Below are 22,181 nucleotides of genomic sequence, written 5' to 3' on the forward strand. Positions count from 1 at the left end.
CTATAGAATTAATCTAATCGTGCATCAGCCACATCAAATCAAGTTTCACTCAAACAGTAGCTAGTTTCTCAGAGAGGGGCTAAATAATCAACTTTTGAAGCAGATTATGTGTCACGTGCTGGTAAATATGAGTGCTCAAACCTCAAATATCAGTATGTTGACTAGTATGCAGATGACAGCAGGAGATCTGAATTGTTGTTGCATCATATTGAGATAATGGACCTTTAAAACTCCTACTTAAATTAGAATTGCTACCATACCACTTAGGAGGACATTTTTTGGGGGAAAATATGCATTTCTTTAAATGAGGGCCAACATGGCCTCTAATGCTTGAATTTAATGAGGAAAACTGAAATATACAGAGAGACAGTAAAGGAGACACATCATGGGCATGTTCTAGGAGAGTTTATTTTAATGCTTTTCTAGTACATTCCATGCAGTAGTTTAATAAATATGGAGCAGCAATGCTCATACAGTACAACCATTCATAATGTGCATTACAAGTGCGAAAACACCACATCTGAAATTCTTGGCTCAGCCTTGTACAGTGTAGCTCACCACATCTGCACATCATCATATCTGGCGTCATATGGGTTTAATAGATCTATAGCATACGTGCATGCGAACACAAGTTTAACTATGGGCTTCTAGTCATTAAATACAGCTACTAACTAGTTAAAAGGCATCAATGAATATTTCTTATGCAATTTCAGTATTTATGACACCCATTTAACATCACAGATTCCAGCGGGTATTTTCATAATCCTATGTTGTTTTTAAACACACTTTACATATTGTTAAACATACTAGAGTGTGAAACGGTAAAATTAATAGCAGCTTTTCATCATGAATGGCACTTTACACTGGCATATCTGGTATGGCATCATTGGGCTGGCAAGACGAGTGTAGATAATGTCTTACAGCTGTGCAGCCAATTCAACTACACTTTCCTCTTCAGTATCTGCCCGGTTAGCCCGGATTTCCACCAGGGTCCTAGCAAAACGAGCCCATTCATCACTGTGAGGGATTGCCAATTGCTGTGAATGAGAAGAAAGTGAAAGTGCTTCACCTTTTTAGGAAAAAATTCTTAACCCTCAACTTTCACAAGCTTTCAAAGAGGTACCTCATTTCCTGTTTCATTTATATTGTGACTACTAAACAATTTCAGTTTATGGTTTTTAACTCATTCTTTTTGGTCAAGATTACTTTCATTCACATGCTATACACATTAGATTCACTATAGGCAACTTGAACAGAATAAGTTAACGGGTTTAAAGACTTAAACACAAATTTATTTGGCAACGTGACAAGATATAAAAGGTTGTAAATCACTAGCCTGCAGTAAATGTAGTTTAACAACTACTAAGAGCCATTAACATATATTCGGGGACACCTGTTGAGAGTGTCAAGAGAATTTTGTACTATTTTTTAATATTTACATTTAAAAATGAGAATAATCTTAACTTTCAACTACAATTGGGGATTAGGTAGTACATTGACCTTTTATCCTAGAAGCTGGGTTTGAATTTAGTTAAAACAAATAGCATGAAAGTCTTCTCTCGGGTCTTATGTGACACGAGTTTGGCCAGTCTCAACCCATTCCCTGGTGGATGTGGGCTTGCAGCACAAAACTACCTATAATTTGACACAAATTGGTATTCTAATTCAGAGGGGTGCCAGATGGGTGATTAGTGTGGGAAATAAAAATACCATACTGGTGCAATAAGGTTGGTGTTGAGGTATAATGGGCTAGATTTCCTATTGCTGGGAAACAGCAAAACAAATCAAAACCCTCCTCTTGTGATTCTACACCACCTTTATGCTGCAGTGGAAGGAAGGTGAGGCATTAACTCCTGTTCATGACAGAGGCCAGTTTATTCAGCAGCTCTGAATAAAACATGGCAATAGAAGCAAAAGTATGGCCACCAGAAGCTACTTCCATCTCATCTGCCTTTCTAGCAGTCGAGCAGGTCTCATACATTACTCCTTGGCAATATTTAAAAAAGCTACATGAACCAACACTTCTGGTGCACATGCAGTTTTCTTCCAAGATCTCTCAATTTACAGAAGTATATAAAGTAAACCCAGTCAAAACTGTTTTTAAAGATAATGCATTTAATCAACTATTCTTCATGCGTAAGCCTAGATAGTAACAGTAGACTATTCAATTGTAGGGCATCAGAGTCAAGCCTGATTCTATTCTCACTGACAACCCACATATGTATACTTCCCAGCAGGGTCACTGGATTGTGGTCCAGCAGCAGGAATCCCGCTAGAATTTTCCCCTTCTTAGCCCAGTGATGTTGAGACCATTTGCAACAATTGCAATACCCTTACTACCATCCCAGCGGCAATCAGCCAATTCAGCACAGAACATGACTGAAGTTTCCTGGTGTGTATGGGTCAGTACCACACTGGACAATGCATTTACCAATCTAGCTAGAAGGGGAGCTATTTTGCGTTTGAGCAATTAAAAAAATAACTTCTTCACTGAAATCATGTTCATTTTTACTGCTTCAAAGTACTGTAGGTTCAAAACATCTTCGTAACCAGTTGGATGAAGGTCCTCATTCAACACCCGAGTAACAAAGAACCAGGTTTCCACACAACCACTGAACCAGTGGCCTGTAGCTCCTGACGTGTACATTCTAGCATGATCTACTTGACTGTATGATAATGCCTTTGATGTAAAAGTTTGGTGGGAATCTTCTGTTTATAAACTAATTGTATTGCTGATGTGTAAAACAGATACACTTAAAAAAAAAACTCTAAATAAAGAAGGACCTTCATTTCTCCCCAAGACTATGTTAAAGTATAGACTGAATTAATTAAATATTTATAAAGTGAAACTTACAAACTAACCAAAGCTGTGAAGAGATCTCTCACAATATAATCGCTCTTGTGAAAAGTGGACTTGGCAACAACAGTTTACATTTCTATGAAACACCTCACATCCACATCTTGGACTACTTTACAGAGCAAAGCACAAAAGAGGGCACCTTGCAGGAAGGAGAAAGCCAAAAGAAGAAAACACAGGTGAACAAAAGAATCTTATGAGGATTTGGAAGATAGGAAAGGGGTGACCATGTCAAGGTAATGAGAGAGTTCCAGAGGGCAGGGACACTAAAAGAGCAGCTACCAATGGTGGAATGGAAAATGTACAAAATGAGCAGGAGGCCAAATTCAAAGAAGAGGGTGGTTGTATGACAGGAGGTGATCTCTTGAGGTAGGATTAGGTGAGGTCATGAATCTTAAAATTAATTTGCTGGGGCATGGAGAGACAGTGGAGCTTGGCCAGGATGGTATAATAGTGATATGAACCTTTGTAGAGGTGAGGACACAGACCATGGCATTCTCGAAGAGTTGTACTTTGTGGAGCTGGGTGAAAATGCAGTAGCAGGTAAGGCTACACCAGTGTGCTGTCCTGCACACTGATTTCCCAATCTCAGCCTGGCTGGTGAGCTGCTTAGTGGAGGCTGAGCACCATCCCAGAAAGAGCGGGACAATTCTAAAAAAAAAACTGTCAGGCAAGTCACTTCAGGCTCCATCTTTACACCTCCTTTAATACTAGCAAAGGCCTGACTGTAGGCTCCAACTTCTAATGATGATGGGTTTCTTAGAGAGAGAAAACAGAACAGGGAAGCTGAAATGTTTGTTAGCAGATGCACACAAACATGGACTCAATGGAGCTGATCATTGCACAAAGGTAACATCTACATTACAAATCAATCATGTCTAATTAATGAACATTTATATTACCTTATCAGGAGAAACATCACTTTTGGCTACAATGCTCTGCTTACTCAAACAACAATAGATCATATTTGGACTAGCTGAAGTATAAAAGCCTCCTGAAATGTAGTGTTACCAATAAGATGCAAATAAATATAACTCAAAAATATTACTTTTTCTATAACCTGGTTCAACAACTGAGCTTGTATTTCTCTTTACTTTCTACATAAAACTTACTAAATTTATATATTGGTTTCAGAAATTTTACATAGGGTTTCACATATCAGAACAGTTACCACAGGCAAAGCAAGTCATATTCTTAGTACAAAAGCAAAATACTGCAGGTGCCGGAGATCTGAAATAAAAACAGAAAATGCTGAAAATACTCAGCAGGTCAGGCGACATCTGTGGAGAGAGAAACAGAGTTAACATTTCAGGTCAATGACCTTTCATCAGAACTGGAAAACGTCAGAGATGTTACAGGTTTTAAGCAAGTACAGAGGCAGGGAAAGGGGGTGGGGGAAGGAGAGGAAAGAATAAAATGGAAGGTCTGTGATAGGGTGGAGGCAGGAGAGATTAAATGACAAAAGGGATGATGGTGCAAGGCAAAGGAGATGGTAATGGGACAAGTAAAGAAACAAAAGATGGGTCTGGATGAGCTGTAAATAGGAATAGCAGCTTCATCAACTGCTGCCATCTGGAAAAAATGGGGCAGAGTTATGATCTGAAATTGTTGAACTCAATGTTGAGTCCTTAAGACTGTAAAGTGCCTGATCGAAAGATGAGCTGCTGTTCCTCAATCTTATATTGAGCTTCATTGAGATGGTGTAGGAGACCAAAGACAGAGAGGTCAGAGTGGGAGTGGGGCGGAGAATTAAAGTGACAGATGACCGGAAGCTCGGGGTCACGCTTGCAGACTGAATGGAAGTGTTCCGCAAACGTGTCACCCAATCTGCGTTTGGTCTCCCTAGTGTAGAGGAGACCGCATTGTGAGCAGCAAATACAGTATACTAAATTGCAAGAAGTACAAGTAAATCGCTGTTTCACCTGGAAGGAGTGTTTGGGGCCCTGGATGGTGGGAAGGGAGGAGGTAAAAGGGCAGATGTTGCTTCTCCTGTGCCTGCATGGGAAGGCGCTGTGGGAAGGGGAGGGGGTGATTAAGGAGTGGACCAGGGTGTCACGGAGGGAACGGTCCCTTCGGAATATGAAAAAGGGAGGGGGAAGATGTCTTTGGTGGTGGCATCACACTGGAGGTGGTGAAAATGGCAGAGGATGATCCATTGAATGTGGAGGCTGGTGGGGTGGAAGGTGAGGACAAGGGGAACCCTATTGTGGTTCCGGGAGGGAGGGAAAGGGGTGAGAGCAGGTTCCGGGAGGGAGGGAAAGGGGTGAGAGCAGGTTCCGGGAGGGAGGGAAAGGGGTGAGAGCAGGTTCCGGGAGGGAGGGAAAGGGGTGAGAGCAGAAGTGTGGGAAATGGAACGGACAGTGTCGAGGGCCTGGTCAACCACAGTGGAGTGGAATCCTCAGCTGAGGAACAAGGAAAACATATCGGAAGCACTAGTATGGAAGGTGGTACGGTCACAACAGATGCGATGGAAAAACTGGGAGAATGGAATAGAGTCCTTACAGGAAGCAGGGTGGGAGGAAATGTAGTCAAGGTAGCTGTAGGAGTCAGTGGGCTTATAGCAGATATTGGTTGATAGCCTATCCCCAGAAATGGAGAAAGAGAAGTTGAGGAAAGGAAAGGCAGAGTCGGAGATGTACCATGTGAAGGCGAGGGAAGGGTGGAAATTGGAAGCAAAGTTGATGGCATTTTCTAGTTCGGGGCAAGAGCAGGAAATGGCACCGAGTCATCAATGTACCGGAAAAATATTCTTAGCACACCACTGCATCATTATGCATTTTGTTCAATTTTTATTTTGCAAAAAGTGACCATCTTAATTATTGGGCTAACAGTGAACTTTGGACAGTGAGGGGTCATTTCAAAAAGAATCTGGTTCTTTATCTGCAGTGTCTCTGAATAATAATTTCTATGAGACACTTGATTGATTTTAAAAAATAGTTGAAAGAAAAAAAGTTAGAAAATTTATCCAGGAGATTCAGCACAAAGATTGGCATTTGCTGTCTAGACACTCCTCTCAAAGTTTCTGCACCAAGGGTTAAGCATTCTAAATATTCCGCAAAAGATAAAACACACATGCTAGTTAATGAGTTCCTGGGAAAGGTGTCACTGACTGAAGAGATATTTTGGTAGAGACATGGTTTAATCATTATGTAAATGAAAGGATTTTATTGACAAACATCCAAATTGGAAGTGCTTTGAGGACAGATTTAATGGGTTCTTGGCACCTACGTACTACTGATTTAAAAGAACTCTCCTGTATAACTTGGACCCAAATCCAATTTTTAAATCCCAGAGTGTTAGCAGGTACTTTATCTGGATCACTGAGTACCTTCCTGCAGGTGGGGTACCAATTTAATGTAATGTAATAACTGTTGGGGAGTGCACCCCAAAACAGCTAGTCCTGCTGATTCTGTGGTGGTCAGCCTTTTAAAGTGTGGAATCGGTATGAGAACATTTGGCAATGGTAGCATAGTGGTTATGTAACTGGACTAGTAATCCAGAGGACTAGACTAATGATCTGGAGACATGAGTTCAAATCCCATCATGGCAGCTGGGGAATTTAAATTCAGTTAATTAAATAAATCTGTAATAAAAAGCTAGCATGAGTAATGGTGACCATGGAGCTACTGGATTGTTGTAAAAACCCATCTGGTTTACTAATGTCCTTCAGGGAAGGAAATCTGCTGTCCTTACCTGGTCTGGCCTATATGAGACTCCAGACCCACAGCAATGTGGTTGACTCTTAACTGCCCTCTGAAATGGCCTAGCAAGCCACTCAGTTGTACCAAACTGCTGCAAAGAACCTTCTCAAGGGCAATTAGGGATGGACAATAAATGCTGGCGACACCCACATCCCATGAACGAATAAAAAAAAACTGGCAAACCAGGACTTTCAAATTGGCAGTCCCACCAAAGGTACAGTTAACTTCCCCTTTGTTACAATTTGTCTTAAGCTACTGTATATTGTGACAGAAACTTAACAGCAACATCACCAATTAACATTTCCTATATACAGCCAACTCCTTTGACATTATGACAGTGACGTATACTTTAGGTAGACATATGTTCTTGTAAAAACTGAGTAATGTATGAAACAATAAAATTTATAATTACAGATTTGATTCAAAGTCTTATTAAAATGTAGTATACACATACAGAATCAAGAAAAAAATCATTAGCAGTGAAAAGGTGTAAAGCAAACTGTCTTCATACTTATTTATTTTCTGGTTTTTTTGCATGACAAGTTTAAAGTTAAGCAGAAGTTCTATATTAAAATTAAACTTGGCTATTCAAAATGCTCTTTACAATGTCACTAATCCTATATAATTACTCCTTCATGCTAGTATTTCCTTGTTAAAATCTGCACATTACCAGAAGATAGTCTTAAACCAGGCTTTGAAAGTAATGCCAGATCTTATTACTGCAAAGAAAAAACTTTGAATTCCGGGAGGGGGGGGGGGGGGGGGAAAGAATTCACATTGAAAAGCTAAACTTCATGCATATCAAATTATATCATGACAATGAATGGCCAAGGCTGGCATACTTTTCCAATTCCAATATTTCACATTTATAGAAATGGTTATTAAAATAGTAAAAAATATTTCCAATTTACAATGATTTAATTTGTATTAATCTGCAAAGAAAAGGTGACTATTTCCTGTATCTGTTTAAAGTTTGTCATGATTACAATAAATTGCAGAATAGCAATTTAGGATGAGGCAAAATCAATAAACACACTGGAAACAACAAAATTGAAATTTACCAATGTTTTACCTTCAAGAGATAGGTAGAATAATAATATTAAGTTATTCTTTACTTTGATAAAAATGTTTTTCCACTACATTAATGGAAATTTAATGTTTGGAAAAAAAATCTTTGACAAACACAGGGATTTTATTCTGAGGTTTCTATAAATCATTCTAAATTCTGAAATCAGTACAAGGAGTTCTCTTTAAAAGCAACTAGCCTCTCCCACATTTAAAAAAATTGAAGTAGCGTTTTACTTTGTGTAAACATGCTTCTATTATTCAGTAGTGAACTGATCAGTAAGAAATAATCTACAGTGCTCTTTATATGAAAGGATAAACTTTGAATAATCAATATTTTTATCATTGTTTGGAAGAGTATAAAGCCTCATTAGTTGTTGAAGTTCAACCTAACATACAAAATAACAGTCTGTCAAACAGATGTATTACTGTGGTCAAGATGAGCAGATTTGAAAATGGGATAATACTTAGCAGGAATACAAAATATACAATGCATGATCCTGAAATTAAGACTCAATCTTAAAAAAAAATTGATTTGATGTACAGTAATATTAGTACTGGACAAAATGGGAACTTGTAACATCTCATAACAATGTTATTCCAAAATTAGAAAGTGTTTCCCTTATTAATTACAGCAGAATTGCGTAAGTGAATTTTCTACATTTTTATAATTAAAGTTTATTAATTTTACATTGGATCCTTAATTGATAAATGACTAAAATGGGAAGCTCTAGTTACATTTAGAATTATGAGAACAGTACTTTATATTTAAATTTTTATCTGTTTTGTCAGCGAGTTCCAATAAATTACTTTTCCACAAATGCACACAAAAAATAGATGCAAGGCTAGAAAACTATATTTGTATTGAAAGGAAAATGAAGTAGAACACTATTACAGCCTGAACTGTGAATCTGTGCGATAGGGCAGGTTACGAATAACTGTGGTACTATTGGCTTCAAGGAATCTTCGTACAAGAAACAATTCTGAGGCAGCATACCGTTGTGGGAAAATTGCTGGAAATGGCAGTGAATAATGTCTGAGAAAGCAGCAGTAATCGGAATGACTAAATGGATTTCAGGATTTGACTTTTACATTGTTCTAGATATTCTAGCTTGTGGGGAAAAGATGCAATCTTGAACTCCTGTGTGGGTGAGTTAAGGGGCGGTACAGATCTACAGCAGTTAACTGAAGAACTATGCATTCAGTGAAAGCGACCAACTTCAAAACTTTTTGCATGTAATACTGTAATTTAAATGTTTCTGAATTAATCATTTGTGACATACTATCATAACATTTCAAAACTCAAAAGCCTTTTCACTAAATGTTCGAATAGTCACCGATGAGGCTTCCTTTGCCTTACGGCTAAACATAATTTAGTGAAGATTCTTCTTTAAACAGATGATTGCCGATGGACTTTAGAACAGTAAAACTTACAGATGAATATTACCAGAATATTGGAAACTCATATTGTAGGCAAAATACCTCAGTGCTAAAAGGAAAATGCCATTAATTAACCTTTTAAAAAATAAATTGATTAATATGAAAAATTATATTTTAACATATGCATTTCAATGATTTATTATTCATGAAATTTAATTTATCCATTGGAAAATGGAAAGTCTGAAATAGTACAATGAGAAAAATGAAGCACAATTTATCTCACCACTGAGTTTGAGAACTAGGATATTAAACTTTCATAATTAAAATAAAGAGAGATTAACCTCTTATCAGGTTGTGTTTTCCTAAAGTTAAATTTGAGATCAATTAAAATGCAACCTGTGGTGCAATACATCTGGAAAATGGCTATTAAAATATATAAAAATTAAAGAAATTAAAGGCAATAGATTCCAAAAATAAATGCTCTTCATTTTATCTGCACCTCTCATGTTGTTGCTCCACTTATGTAGAGGTAACAAAGTAATAAAACACATTGGGTTATTTAAAATACACTTCGATGCCATGTCAGGAGAGTTAGGGTACCAGGTGGATGAACTCTGGTGAGATTTCTTTCATCCCTGACTTTTCTATGTTATTTATTTATGCAACATATTAAAGTTTACCAATTACAAAATAGATCAGACAATAATTGCATTACAGACAAATTTTAAATGGAGTGGGGAGGGATCATTTTATTGTGTTTGTTTCTTTTGATTGGGAAATGTTGATGTACAGAGGGACCTGGATGTCCTTGTACACCAGTCACTGAAAGCAAACATGCAGGTGCAGCAAGCAGTTAGGAAGGCAAATGGTATGTTGGCCTTCATTGCAACAGGATTTGAGTACAGGAGCAAGGATGTCTTACTACAGTTGTACAGGACCTTGGTGAGACCACACCTGGAGTACTGTGTGCAGTTTTGGTCTCCTTACCCAAGAAAGGATATACTTGTCATGGAGGGAGTGCAGCAAAGGTTCACCAGACTGATTCCTGGGCTGGTGGGACTGTCATATGAGGAAAGATTGGGTCAACTAGGCCTGTATTCACTAGAGTTTAGAAGAATGAGAGGGGATCTCATTAAAACGTATAAAATTCTGACAGGGCTAGACAGACTGGATGCAAGAAGGATGTTTCCCCTGGCTGGGGGGGTCTAGAACAAGGGGTCACAGTCTCAGGATACAGGGTAGGACATTTAGGACTGAGATGAGGAGAAATTTCTTCACTCACCAGTTAGCGCCTAAAGAGGGCACTCAGTGGCTTTAGCACTACTGGCCACGCCTCCCGCGATATTTAGCTGGGGCGCTAATGGCGGCATTAGTCTGTTGCGCTGCACCGCCACTGATGACCTCATCTGCGCAGCGCCCCGCTACTGCCCCGATCGCGATATTTGGCAGCGACCGCCTCTGTAGCGCCGCTCGCTAATCGCGCCCGGTTCATAGGGCCTACCTGTGGCGGCAGTGGCGCAAATTAAGGTGGAGGTGCGGGGCGGCCGTTTTTTTTTCGGCGGCCGCCTGCCAGCACCTCCGTCCCCGGCCTCCTGTTCTCCCCCCGCGGCATTGCCGGCTGCTTTCCGAGAGCCCGGCACTTCTCCTCGGTGCCGGGCTCTTTTGCCGGCACTCGCGATCGCTCATCGCGCTGGTGCAGGCCCCTCCCCCTTAAGAATGGGAGGAAGGCCTGCAGTACCGCAGCGCGCCGTGCCACAGCGTGTGGTGCTGCGATATTCAGTTTCAGCGCCCCAAGAGGGACACGGTGCGCCTCGAGCCTCACCCCGTGTCCCTCTTGGGGCGCTCAAGCTGAATTTCCGGTGATCGCTGCTGCTCCGATCGCAGCGCAAAATTTGGCGCCCAGGCGAGCTTGGCGCCCCGTTTGCGGCTCCGCCCAATTTCTCCCCGTGAGTTTAACGGTAGCAGTGCAGCAGAGAATAAGGTCAAAGCAGGGAATAATGGTAAAAAAAATTAAATTAAAGGCTCTTTATCTGAATGCACGCAGCATTCGTAACAAAATAGACAAACTTGTGGCACAGAGAGAGATAAATGGGTTTGATCTAATAGCCATTACAGAGACGTGGTTGCAAGGTGACCAAGGTTGGGAACTAAATGTTCCAGGGTACTTGGTGTTTCAAAAAGACAGGCAGAATGGCAAAGGAGGGGGAAGGGTAGCACGGATAATAAAGGTTGACATAAGGACAGTAGCGAGAAAGGATCTCGGCTCGGAAGATCAGAAAGTAGAATCAGTATGAGTGGAGATAAGGAATAACAAGGGGCAGAAAACACTGGTGGGGGTAGTATATAGGCCCCCTAACAGTAGCTGTACCATTAGACAGAATATTAATCAAGAAATAGTAGGAGCTTGTAATAAAGGTAATGCAAGAATTTTGGGGGACTTTAATCTTCATATAGACTGGACAAATTAAATTGGGAAAGGTAGTCTGGAGGACGAGTTCATGGAATGCATTCAGGACAGTTTCCTGGAACAATAAGTCATGGAACCAACCAGGGAACAGGCTATTTTAGATCTTGTATTGTGTAATGATACAGGGTTAATTAGCAATTTCATAGTAAAGGATCCTCTGGGGCAGAGTGATCATAATATGATAGGCAAGTCACTATCAAACTTAATGTGAAATTCTAAGTCCGAAACTAGACTCTTAAAATTAAAGAGCCAATTACATAGGTATGAGGGGTGAGTTGGCTAAGGTAGATTGGAAAAATAGATTAAAAGGTATGGCGGTAGATAAGCAGTGGCTAGCATTTAAAGAAATAGTTCATAATTCTCAACAAAAATACATTGCATTGAGAAACAAAAACTCCACGGGAAAAGTGATCCATCCATGGCTAACTAAAGAAGTTAAGGATAGCATTAGATTGAAAGAAGCTTATAATGTTGCGAAGAATACAGGAAACTCTTTGGTATCCGGCACTGACGGGACTGGGATGGTGCCGGTTGATGAAAAATTCTGGATGACGGAGAGGGTTATCTACCGAGGCTATTTTTAACAAACAGAGTCAGAGTCCTGTTGTTGAGGTGTTCGGACGTCTGACAGCGCCAAGAAGCCGAGTAGTGGCAGTTTGGAGAACTACCCCCACTGACTGACTCGGCCACCGTGGGAGACTCAGACTCGGCAACATTTCCGGTTATTGAGGTGTTGTTTTCGGAGTATGAATTTTGCCGGTTAAGAGAATTCCGGATATTTAGGTGTCGTTTAAACAAAAGTTTCCTGTAGTAGTGAGCCTGAGGATTGGGAGAGTTTCAGAAACCAGCAAAGGATGACCAAAAAAAGTGATAAAAAAAAGGGGGAAAAATAGTACGAGAGAAAACTAGCAAGAAATAAAAAAAGATTGTAAGAGCTTCTACAAGTATATAAAAAGCAAGAGAGTAGCAAAAGTAAACGTTAGTCCCTTAGAGGCTGAGACAGGAGAAATTATTATGGGGGATAAGGAAATGTCAGAAATGTTAAACAAATATTTTGTATCTATCTTCACAGTAGAATACACAAAAAGCATACCAAAAACGGTGGGGAACCAAGGGTCTACTGAGGGTGAGGAACAACGTAATTAATATAAGTACAGAAAAAATACTAGAGAAACTAATGGGACTAAAAGCCGACAAATCCCCTGGACCTGATGGCCTACATCCTCGGGTTCTAAAAAGAGGTAGCTGCAGAAATTTTGATCTTCCAAAATTCCCTAGATTCTAGAATGGTTCCAGCAGATTGGAAGGTCGCAAATGTAACACTACTATTCAAGAAAGGAGGGAAGAGAGAAAACAGGGAACTACAGGCCAGGTAGCCTGACATCAGTAGTAAGGAAATGCTGGAATCCATTGTTAACGAAGTGGTATCAGGGCACTTAGAAAATCATAACATGATTAGGCAGAGTCAGCATGGTTTTATGAAAGGTAAATCATGTTTGACAAATTTATTAGAGCTTTCTGAGGTGAGATGAGGAGAAACTTCTTCACTCAGAGGGTGGTAGGTCTGTGGAATTTGCTGCCCCAGAGAGCTGTGGAAGCTACATCATTAAATAAATTTAAAACAGAAAGAGAGAGTTTCCTAGAAGGGGAATTAGGTGTTACGGGGAGCGGGTAGGAAATCGGACATGAGGCTAGGTTCGGATCGGTCATGGCCCTGTGGGTGGCGGAGTGGGCCCAGGGGCCGTGCAGCCTGGTCCTCCTCCTACTTCTTGTGTTCTAATTCTGTGTTAGATTTCAGGAGATGGTTCTATTCACAGGGATTAGTGGAGACCTCGGGAACAGGCTGCCAGCTAGGAGTCCTTCAAGAGTAAATTGGGCCTGTTCCTGGCTGGGGTGGAGATCACCTCTTACAGAAGGTAAGTACTGCAGGAAATACAGGGACAGAGTGATCTCCTGGACGAGTTTCGATCGCCTAGATGGGTCGGAGAGGAATTTCCCAGATTTTTTCCTCCCAAATTGGCCATTGGGTTTTTTATCTGGTTTTTCGCCTCTCCCGGGAGATCACATGGGTTCGGGTGGGATGGAGAGTGAAAGTAGATTTGAGGTTAGGATCAGATCAGCCATGATCTTATTGAATGGCGGAGCAGGCTCGAGGGGCCGATTGGCCTACTCCTGCTCCTATTTCTTATGTTCTTATGTAACTAGCAGGGTAGATAAAGGGGAACCAGTGGATATAGTATATTTGGATTTCCAAAAGGCATTTGATAAGGTGCCACATAAAAGGTTATTACACAAGATAAGGGCTTATGGGGTTGGGGGTAATATAGTAGCATGGAGAGAGGATTGGTTAATGGACAGAAAACAGAGTAGAGATAAACAGGCAATTTTCGGGTTGGCAGGCTGTAACTAGTGGGGTGCCGCAAGGATCAGTGCTGGGGCCTCAGCTATTTACAATCTATATTAAAGACCTAGATGAAGGGACCGAGTGTAATGTATCCAAGTTTGATGACGATACAAAGCTAGGTTGGACAGTAAGCTGTGAGGAGAATAGAGAGTCTGCAAAGGGATATAGATAAAGTGAGTGGGCAGTAAGGTGGCAGATGGAGTATAATGTAGGAAAATGTGAGGTTATTCACTTTGGTAGGAAGAATAGAAAAACAGAATAATTTTTTAAATGGTGAGAAACTTTTAAATGTTTTGGTATTGAGAAAGATTTGGGTGTCCTTGTGCAAGAAACACAAAGCTAGCATGCAGGTACAGCAAGTAATAAGGAAGGCAAATGGCATGTTGGCCTTTATTGCAAGGGGGTTGGAGTATAAGAGTAAGGAAGTCTTGCTACAATTGTACAGGGCCTTGGTGAGACCACACCTGGAGTACTGTGCAGTTTTGGTCTCCTTATCTAAGGAAGGATATACTTGCCTTGGAGGCGGTGCAACAAAGGTTCACTAGATTGATTCCTGGGATGAGAGGGCTGTCCTATGATGAGAGATTATGTAGAATGGGCCTAAACTCTCTGAAGTTTAGAAGAATGAGAGGTGATCTCATTGAAACATACAAGATTCTGAAGGGGATTGACAGGGTAGATGCTGAGAGGTTGTTTCCTCTGGCTGGAGTGTCTAGAACTAAGGGGCATAGTCTCAGGATAAGGGGTCGGCCATTTAAGACTGAGATGAGGAGGAATTTCTTCACTCAGAGCGTTGTGAATCTTTGGAATTCTCTGCCCCAAAGGACTGTGGATGCTGAGATTTTGAGAATGTTCAAGACTGAGATAGATTTTTGGACTCTAGGGGAATCAAGGGATATTGAGATCGGGCGAGAAAGTGGAGTTGAGGTGGATGATCAGCCATGTTATTGAATGGCGGAGCAAGCTCGAGGGGCCGTATGGCCTACTTCTGCTCTTATTTCTTATGTTCTTATAATGAACACAATGTTAAATATAACTATTAAAGCAACGTTAATTATGTAAGAAAATATGCAAACCATATTCAACTTTCACATCTTTCAAGTAGAACGCAAGAGTAGCACAGAAATGTAACCTACATTTCCCTGGGATTTTAGAGAATGTAAAATTTCAAATACATAAAGATATGCATGAACGACCAGTGAAACAGATTACAAAAGTAACTTTATAACAAATAACAAATTTGTTAATTACCTCGCTGACATCATAAACCCATATGTGTCCTTCTGAATCTCCTACTGCCACCTCCCTGCCAGTTGGTGCCCATCTAACCCGATTTAGTGCAGACGTTCCCTCAACAGCTGCACTAGCTGTTGGTACCTAAAATGAGGCAATATTAAAAAGTTAATTTGTATTACAGCCCAAGTAAACAAATAACAAGTTGAGAAGGCTGTTAAAAAACGCATACGGGATCCTTGGCTTTATTAATAGAGGAATAGGGTACAAAAGCAAACAAGTTATGCTAAAGCTTTATAAAACACTTTAGGTCTCAGCTGGAGTATTGCGGCCTATTCTGAGTGCAACACTTTATAGGAAGGGTGTCAAGGCCTTGGAGAGGGTGCAGAAGCGATTTACTTGAATGGTATCAGGGATGAGGGACTTCAGTTATGTGGAGAGACTGGAGAAGCTGGGGTTGTTCTCCTTGGAGCAGAGAAGATTAAGAGATTTGATAGAGGTGTTCAAAACAGTTAATGATTTTGCCAGAGTAAATTAGAAACAGTTTCCAGCAGCAGAAGGGTCAGTAACCAGAGGACACAGATTTAAGGTGATTAGCAAAAGAACCAAAGGCGCCATGAGAATTTTTTTTTTTTTTTTTTTAAAACACAGCTAGGTGTTGTGATCTGGAATGCACTGCCTGAAAGGGTGGTGGAAGCAGATTAAATAGTAACATTCAAAAGAGAATTGGATAAATACTTGAAAGGAAAGACAGGGCTATGGGCAATGAGCAGGGGAGTGGGACTAATTGGACAGCTCTACCAAAGAGCCAGCAGAGGCACAATGGGTTGAATGGCCTCTTCCTGTGCTGTATCATTTTATAATTCCCAGCTGAGATGAGCAGGTCATCAGTTCTAGGACCAGCTTCTAGAAGTTGCCCAGAGCAGGCCAGAATGATTCTTCGGCAATGTTTTCCCCGCCACCCACCCCACTTTTTGGAGGAGCACCAGGCTTCTATGGAGCACCTCCTCTATGAAGCCATGTCCGAGATCAATAACTCAATGTAGGGAACTGGAAGTATGAATCAGAGTCTAATAACTGTTGTGCAGTGCATTGGAGTTTCTTTCCTCCCCATCTCTCCTGAAGACGGTGATTCGTGTTGGCGGAAGGTTCCATGTGTACCAGCGGCCTCTTATACCTCACCTAAGTAGCCGTTCTTCAGCTGCGAGCTGGATTCTGTATCAACAACGTATTCAAACACAAGGGATGCGTTGTGACAATTCAGTCGTCATCTGAAGTCCACACAGGTGCATTTTCCAGCAGGGATTACTCGATAGTGATCAGAGCATGAATCCCGGCTGATTTCCCCTTCCCACACCCGAGGAGACTTTTGCCAACTGCAATTCCTCCATCACTGCCCTTGTTGAAATCAGTAAAGACTAAATATCACAACTGGGAACCCCCTGGAGGCAAGTTAGAATTTCAATTAACTGTGCTCCTTGTATATTGTACACTATGGAGATTACTTTTTAAAATTGATTTAACAATAATCATCAGCCGATAGGACAACCATTGGATTCACAGGATCAGATGTAGGTTAAATATTGTTACAAAAACATAGGTTTGAATGGCAGGACACTGGAGCACCAACACCTGAGCCATTATGTGGCGAGTTGTGGGTTTGATCTCCCACACAAAACAGATGCAGGTGGGAAAGGGAAAACTGCAGAGAAAGTATACTGGCCATCATGCCACTATTGTATAGCTCTTGGTAGCTGGCTCAAGAGCAACTTAGGCAAAGGCCTGGGAGAGTCTCCCTACTCACCATCTCCGCAGAGGTGCATGTTCTGGCAAAATGAGAACAGAGGAGGACGAGGGGAGGGTAGCGTACCCTATAAAATAACAAAAATCTGATGTTTTGGAAAATCCACAGCATCAATAAATATTTGACTCAGATAGGCCACAGTCACCTCGAAGAATCAGAAATGGGATAGAAATTATACTTTCTTTTATACACATCAATGTGCTACTTTCTTAACTTTCACAGAGAACTCGTGCAGTTTTTTGCTCCCTGGCTATACTTCTAAAGGCAATAATGATCTCCACATGGTTGAGATGTGACACTGTATGATCCTTTCACCATAAAGTTGTAAGATTTCTTTGGGAGATAAACAATGGTTATTCTGATATTCATATTAGCAGGATGCAAACATATTTTCTTTAATATGATGGTAATGAAAGAAAAGCAACATTAGCTTATTCCTACTGGGGAAAGACTAAAGTGGACCCTTCCCATCACAGTGAAAATTTCCAAATGGTAACAAACATGTATTTGGACTAGTAGCCAAGATAATGGGCCGGAACTTGCTTGAGCGGGGTATCTCACGGCGTAAGCCATTATACAGACATTTTCCTGCACCCTTCAGCTCAAAAGATTATTGTGCCCTAACTTACTGGAAGTGCGAGCTGGTAACTGCGTGGCGAGGGCAAGGATTGCAAAAATAGGCCTGTGAATCAAACAAGGCCATTTGAGACCAGAGTGAACAATGGGACCAACAGTGTATCTCCTTAACCAATGAGATTTAAGGATTGAGAAATAAACAGATGAAAATCGGAGAAGGAGGGTGAATTAGATTGGGTGAATTAGAATCAAATCAGGTACAGAAAAAGAAATAGAATTAAGATAGAAAAAAAAAAGGGGAAAAAAATTAAATTTGCCATTTTTAAAATTTCCATCAATTCACTACCTGAAGGAATGAGACACCACCGTTTAAACTGTTGACGTTCTGGGCCAGAGAGGTTGATTCGCAGTCATTAACAATTATCACATCGTTAAAAGGATACTTACACTATTAATTACTAGACTTAACTTTCTGTGGCGAGTTTAATGGGCAATTAATGTACAAATCCACCAAGTTCTTAAAAATAACGAGGCGCTACGGACAAGATGCTGGTTCTACAAAGCAAACGGCAGAAATTGACCAGCAAGTTCTGGAGATTCACAACTCACGCCATATCTCTTAATCCTCTGAACTTGCTGGCCGATTTGCTCATTAGTGATGGCGTGCATCGTTCACATGCCGTTATTGTTTTCAGCCCACTGTGTTATCCTGAAGTGGCCATGAAGGTCAACAACTACTACAGAAATTATTAATTTCATTGGAAACTGAAATAGGTGTATATTAAATTGGTAGACGTGACTTGGGTGGGCACCATGAATCAACATCTAACCTATTCCTGGGTGCAAATCTAATGAAGAAAAGAACTTATCCAACAAGGCAATCCTTATTTATCAAATTAATCATCATAGGTTTGGTTAGTTTAAAAACAACACTGAATATAAACTATTTAACTGCAAGAGCAGAAATTACCAATCTAGATAATAAAACATTAAAATTAATATTTGATGCAGGTTCATTGTCAATTTTGGGGCAGCTCTATAATGTAGATGAGCTAGCATCATCATCCTTAGAGGGAGCAGAGAACCACTTCAAGGAGTTTGTCACCAGGTTCCTTCATGGGGAGCAGTAGCTGTAACAGCAATTATAAATGTTGCTGCTGGCATGAAGATCAGCAGTATTGTTTTCCCAATACTGGCCTGTACCCCCATCTTCAGGGAAGGTATGACAGCTAGAATTGAAAGCCATAAAAATCAACTTTTAAACAATATGCAATCTTGTACACTCAGTTATTTGGAAGTTGCTGTGGATTCAGGCTTGCAATGTAAATAGTGCATGCTCCACAACACCAGACGCTCCGGCCTCTTTAGAAGCAGTTCTATAATATCAAGAGAGTATTAGATGCACGTCGGCTCTTCTGGGACCTATTTTTAACATTACTGTAAGTACTCCAAAACATAGCAAGTGCCAGGATTTTAAAGCATTAGTAATATCTTTACAATATTCAAATTATTATTCATTTTGTGAAAAGGATAAATTTGATTAAAATTATAGCTCAGTCTGACTGAGATAACCTAAATTAAAACCACTGTAGTTTTTCAGCCATTTGAATTTCAAATCTATGGAGTGGGGGCTGAAAGGAATTATGAGTTCTGTGGTACTACTCTGGAACTGAAAAGGTTAAATATTTAAACAGACAAGTATCATTGGGGAAGATTTTACCAAAGCAAGAGATGACCAAACTGAACTTCTGCATGCTAATTTTTATCTAAATTTGGTAGATTGGTGCTTTTCACAAAATATACCTGACAGCACTACAACCTCCTCCTAGAACATAGCTGCTGTAGAAAAAGCCTTTCCCACTCATATCCTGCAGCTGTGTGGATCATAATTAAAAAGGCTGCACCGCTTCCTGCTGTGGATACTTCAAAAGATTTTTTTGTCTCCAGTCCGTTGACGTCCAGCTTGAAATGACTTGCCCACATTTTTATTTATAGTTGATGTGACATTAAAAAATATCAAAATTATATGTAAACTACACATAAAATGAAGTGTGAAAAATATTGGGTTTAATAACAAACTACATAATTGTTTTGTGACCCAAAAAAACACATTACAAGAATAATTAATTCAGGCATGGTTGTGCAAATATGCAAAATAGTTTTTTGCACCTCAAGTTAAGAAACATAATTTTGAATTTGTAAAATGCTGAGATTATAATGCAATATATAAATTTAATTATGCAACAGGAATCCAAGCTGCAAGCTCTAATTAAAAAAGTTATTTTTCTGATTTTGTTCAGACACGATTAGGGTTAAATTGTTCATGAGTTTTCATTTTCCATAATTCAGTGAAATTCTGAAGCTGAAAATCAACATGCAAAGAATGTTGTACAGAAGACCCTTCATTAGCATCACTGACAGGAATAGTTCTAATACTTTCAAATGTATTAAAAAACAAGCGGTTAAATCAGAAAGGGTTAACTTCTTCCTCACCTCGGTGTCATTATTGAGGTTCCAGAGGTCTAATCGCCCCATCCCATCCACACAGGCAAATAGTGCAGGATGCACTGGTGACCACATGACGTCGTAGACATAGTCTGCATTGTCTTCAAAGGAGTAGAGAGGCTTGTTGTGCTGTAAGGCAGAGAGAGCAAGAAGACTTTGTGGCGCTAGTGCTGCCCGAGGCTGTCTGGCAAGTCTAATTAAAAACTTTGCACATTTTCAAAGTGTCATAAACCAATGAGATGAAAGTCTGCAAAGGTGTGCAGTAACTTCAATACAACAGCTGTCCAGTAAGATAAAAAAATACCATAAGGACTGTATGACCATTCCCGACAGGTAGACGTATAGGCCTTTAGCTCACAGTTCATTCACGACAAGTAGGAGGTTACATGTCCAAATGAATCAAACTGTGGTAAACCTGCCAAGGATTATGGGATGCTTTAAGTGAACCAGGCAGGAGAACTAACTGCAGGCTTTCAGACAATAGCCTGCCATTATAGATACAGAGTGCCATCTAGTGAAAAAAGTCTGTGCAGCAGTAACTGCTGTAATTGATGTGAACTGTTTCCCTGGGGGCCACATGACCTCCTCTGCTTATCTCCACTCCAGACATTTCATCTACAATGTGGATAGCTGCAAGGACAAACTGGACAACATCAAAGGCAAAACGTTCAACTTCACAGATCAACATACTGGCTACTGCTATTAGCTGTCATCTTCTCGCAAGACATTTGAATGAAAAGTGCTTCTCCTCCTCTCCTTCCCCCTCCCCGCCTCTCCCCCGCACCCCCCAACCCCCAATATGTGAATGCCTTTTTGGGAGTTAAGTATGCTATTTTTCTTCTTCATGCTAGTGATAGTATAAACAGCAGATTTTTCCCTTCCCTTTATTTATGTAGATTGTCACGGTCTTTCTTTAATTGCTGCACGGTGCCTCAGATTACAGTAACCCTTTCTGGCTTCCCAACAGCCTCTGCCACCCCATCCTCATATTAAAAAAAAAAATCACAACACAACACACACTACACTCTAAAGTCAGAGGCACAGTTTTAAGTTTTTGAAGGATTAAACAGTAAATGACTCAAACGCCATACATTAGTCTCTGAGCACTTATTCTGGTCATGTAAAACACCCAACTGATCATATCAAGTCACGGTGCAATGGTATTTGATTTGTCAGGTGCAAAATAATGGGCCGGATATTCCGATCCCTACGGGTGGGTACGCGCTGTGTACTCACCCACAGGGACGTCGGAAATGCCGGTTTCAGGCATGCACAGCGCATGCACTGGAAACCAGCATTTCCGATCTGTCACGAAAGCTCGCAGAAAACCCTTACAATTCTTGTGCCTGGTAAAAGCAGGCATAAGGCCACCTTTTACCAGAAGAGTTGAGAAAAAGTTTAAAAAAAAAAATTTTTTCACTGATTTATCATTTTTAAATACTTTAAAAAAGTTTATTTTTAACCCCGTAAACTTTAATTTTTTTTTCAAAAATTTAAATTTTTGTTTAAGAGTTAATTTGTCATTTCAAGTCATTTTAAAAATATGATTGTTTAAAAATGTATTTAAAGTTTTACTATGTTTTGGGGGTGATCTCCATTCATATATTTGACAGGTCTTTCTGTCAAGTGTATGAAAGGAGATTTCCCTTCTGTGATTGGCTCCCCATGGCCCACGTGATCCCAGGGATGCTGCGAACTACCTGCGCCCTTGGGATGTGGGCGCTGCACACCGGCAGTTTGGAGAGGCCCAGCACTGGAATTGTGCGTGTCCCAGGAGCCCTCCGGTAAGGGCGCAGATTTTTCCAGATCGCAGTCCTCCACCTGCGGGAGGCCTGCGATTGGAATATCTGGGCCAATAAGTTGCATTGCAAGGCAACACACAAGTGAGAAGTACAACATTTTAATAGCTTCTCACATTGGCTTCTGCCACCTCGACTGGGGATAGAAATGTCAAAGGTTCTTGAATAAATAGATTATACAGCAGCATTTTAATTTTATCTTCATTTTGATTGACAGATTACAAATCTCATGAGCCACCATTCAAAAAAGAGCAATGTTACATTTGGAATTGTACATGCAGGCAGTCAGACAGGCCAGAACGTAAAATTAATTCTTCAAAATCCTACTGTTTCCTTATTAAAAGAAATTAATGAAAAACTGCCGTTTGGGCGACATTCTTATTAAGTGTT

General features: G+C 40.3%; 1 protein-coding gene across 5 annotated transcripts in view; it reads right to left on the minus strand.

Annotated features, from left to right (window-relative positions):
- Positions 1-390: 390 nt before the first annotated feature.
- Positions 391-22,181, minus strand: part of dync1i1a (dynein cytoplasmic 1 intermediate chain 1a) — a 281,234-nt gene continuing 259,443 nt past the window's right edge. For all 5 annotated transcript variants that reach the window (XM_085988332.1, XM_085988335.1, XM_085988333.1 and 2 more), the window contains 3 exons: positions 19,981-20,121; positions 15,126-15,251; positions 391-1,037 (listed from right to left, as the gene is read on the minus strand). In XM_085988332.1, coding sequence (XP_085844458.1) covers positions 918-1,037; positions 15,126-15,251; positions 19,981-20,121 — 387 coding nt within the window. In that variant the 3' untranslated portion in view covers positions 391-917. The remainder of the gene's footprint in view (positions 1,038-15,125; positions 15,252-19,980; positions 20,122-22,181) is intronic.

Source organism: Somniosus microcephalus, chromosome 5 (assembly GCF_052327205.1).
Source record: "Somniosus microcephalus isolate GS21.2 chromosome 5, FLI_Smic_1.0, whole genome shotgun sequence".
Taxonomy (NCBI): domain Eukaryota; kingdom Metazoa; phylum Chordata; class Chondrichthyes; order Squaliformes; family Somniosidae; genus Somniosus; species Somniosus microcephalus.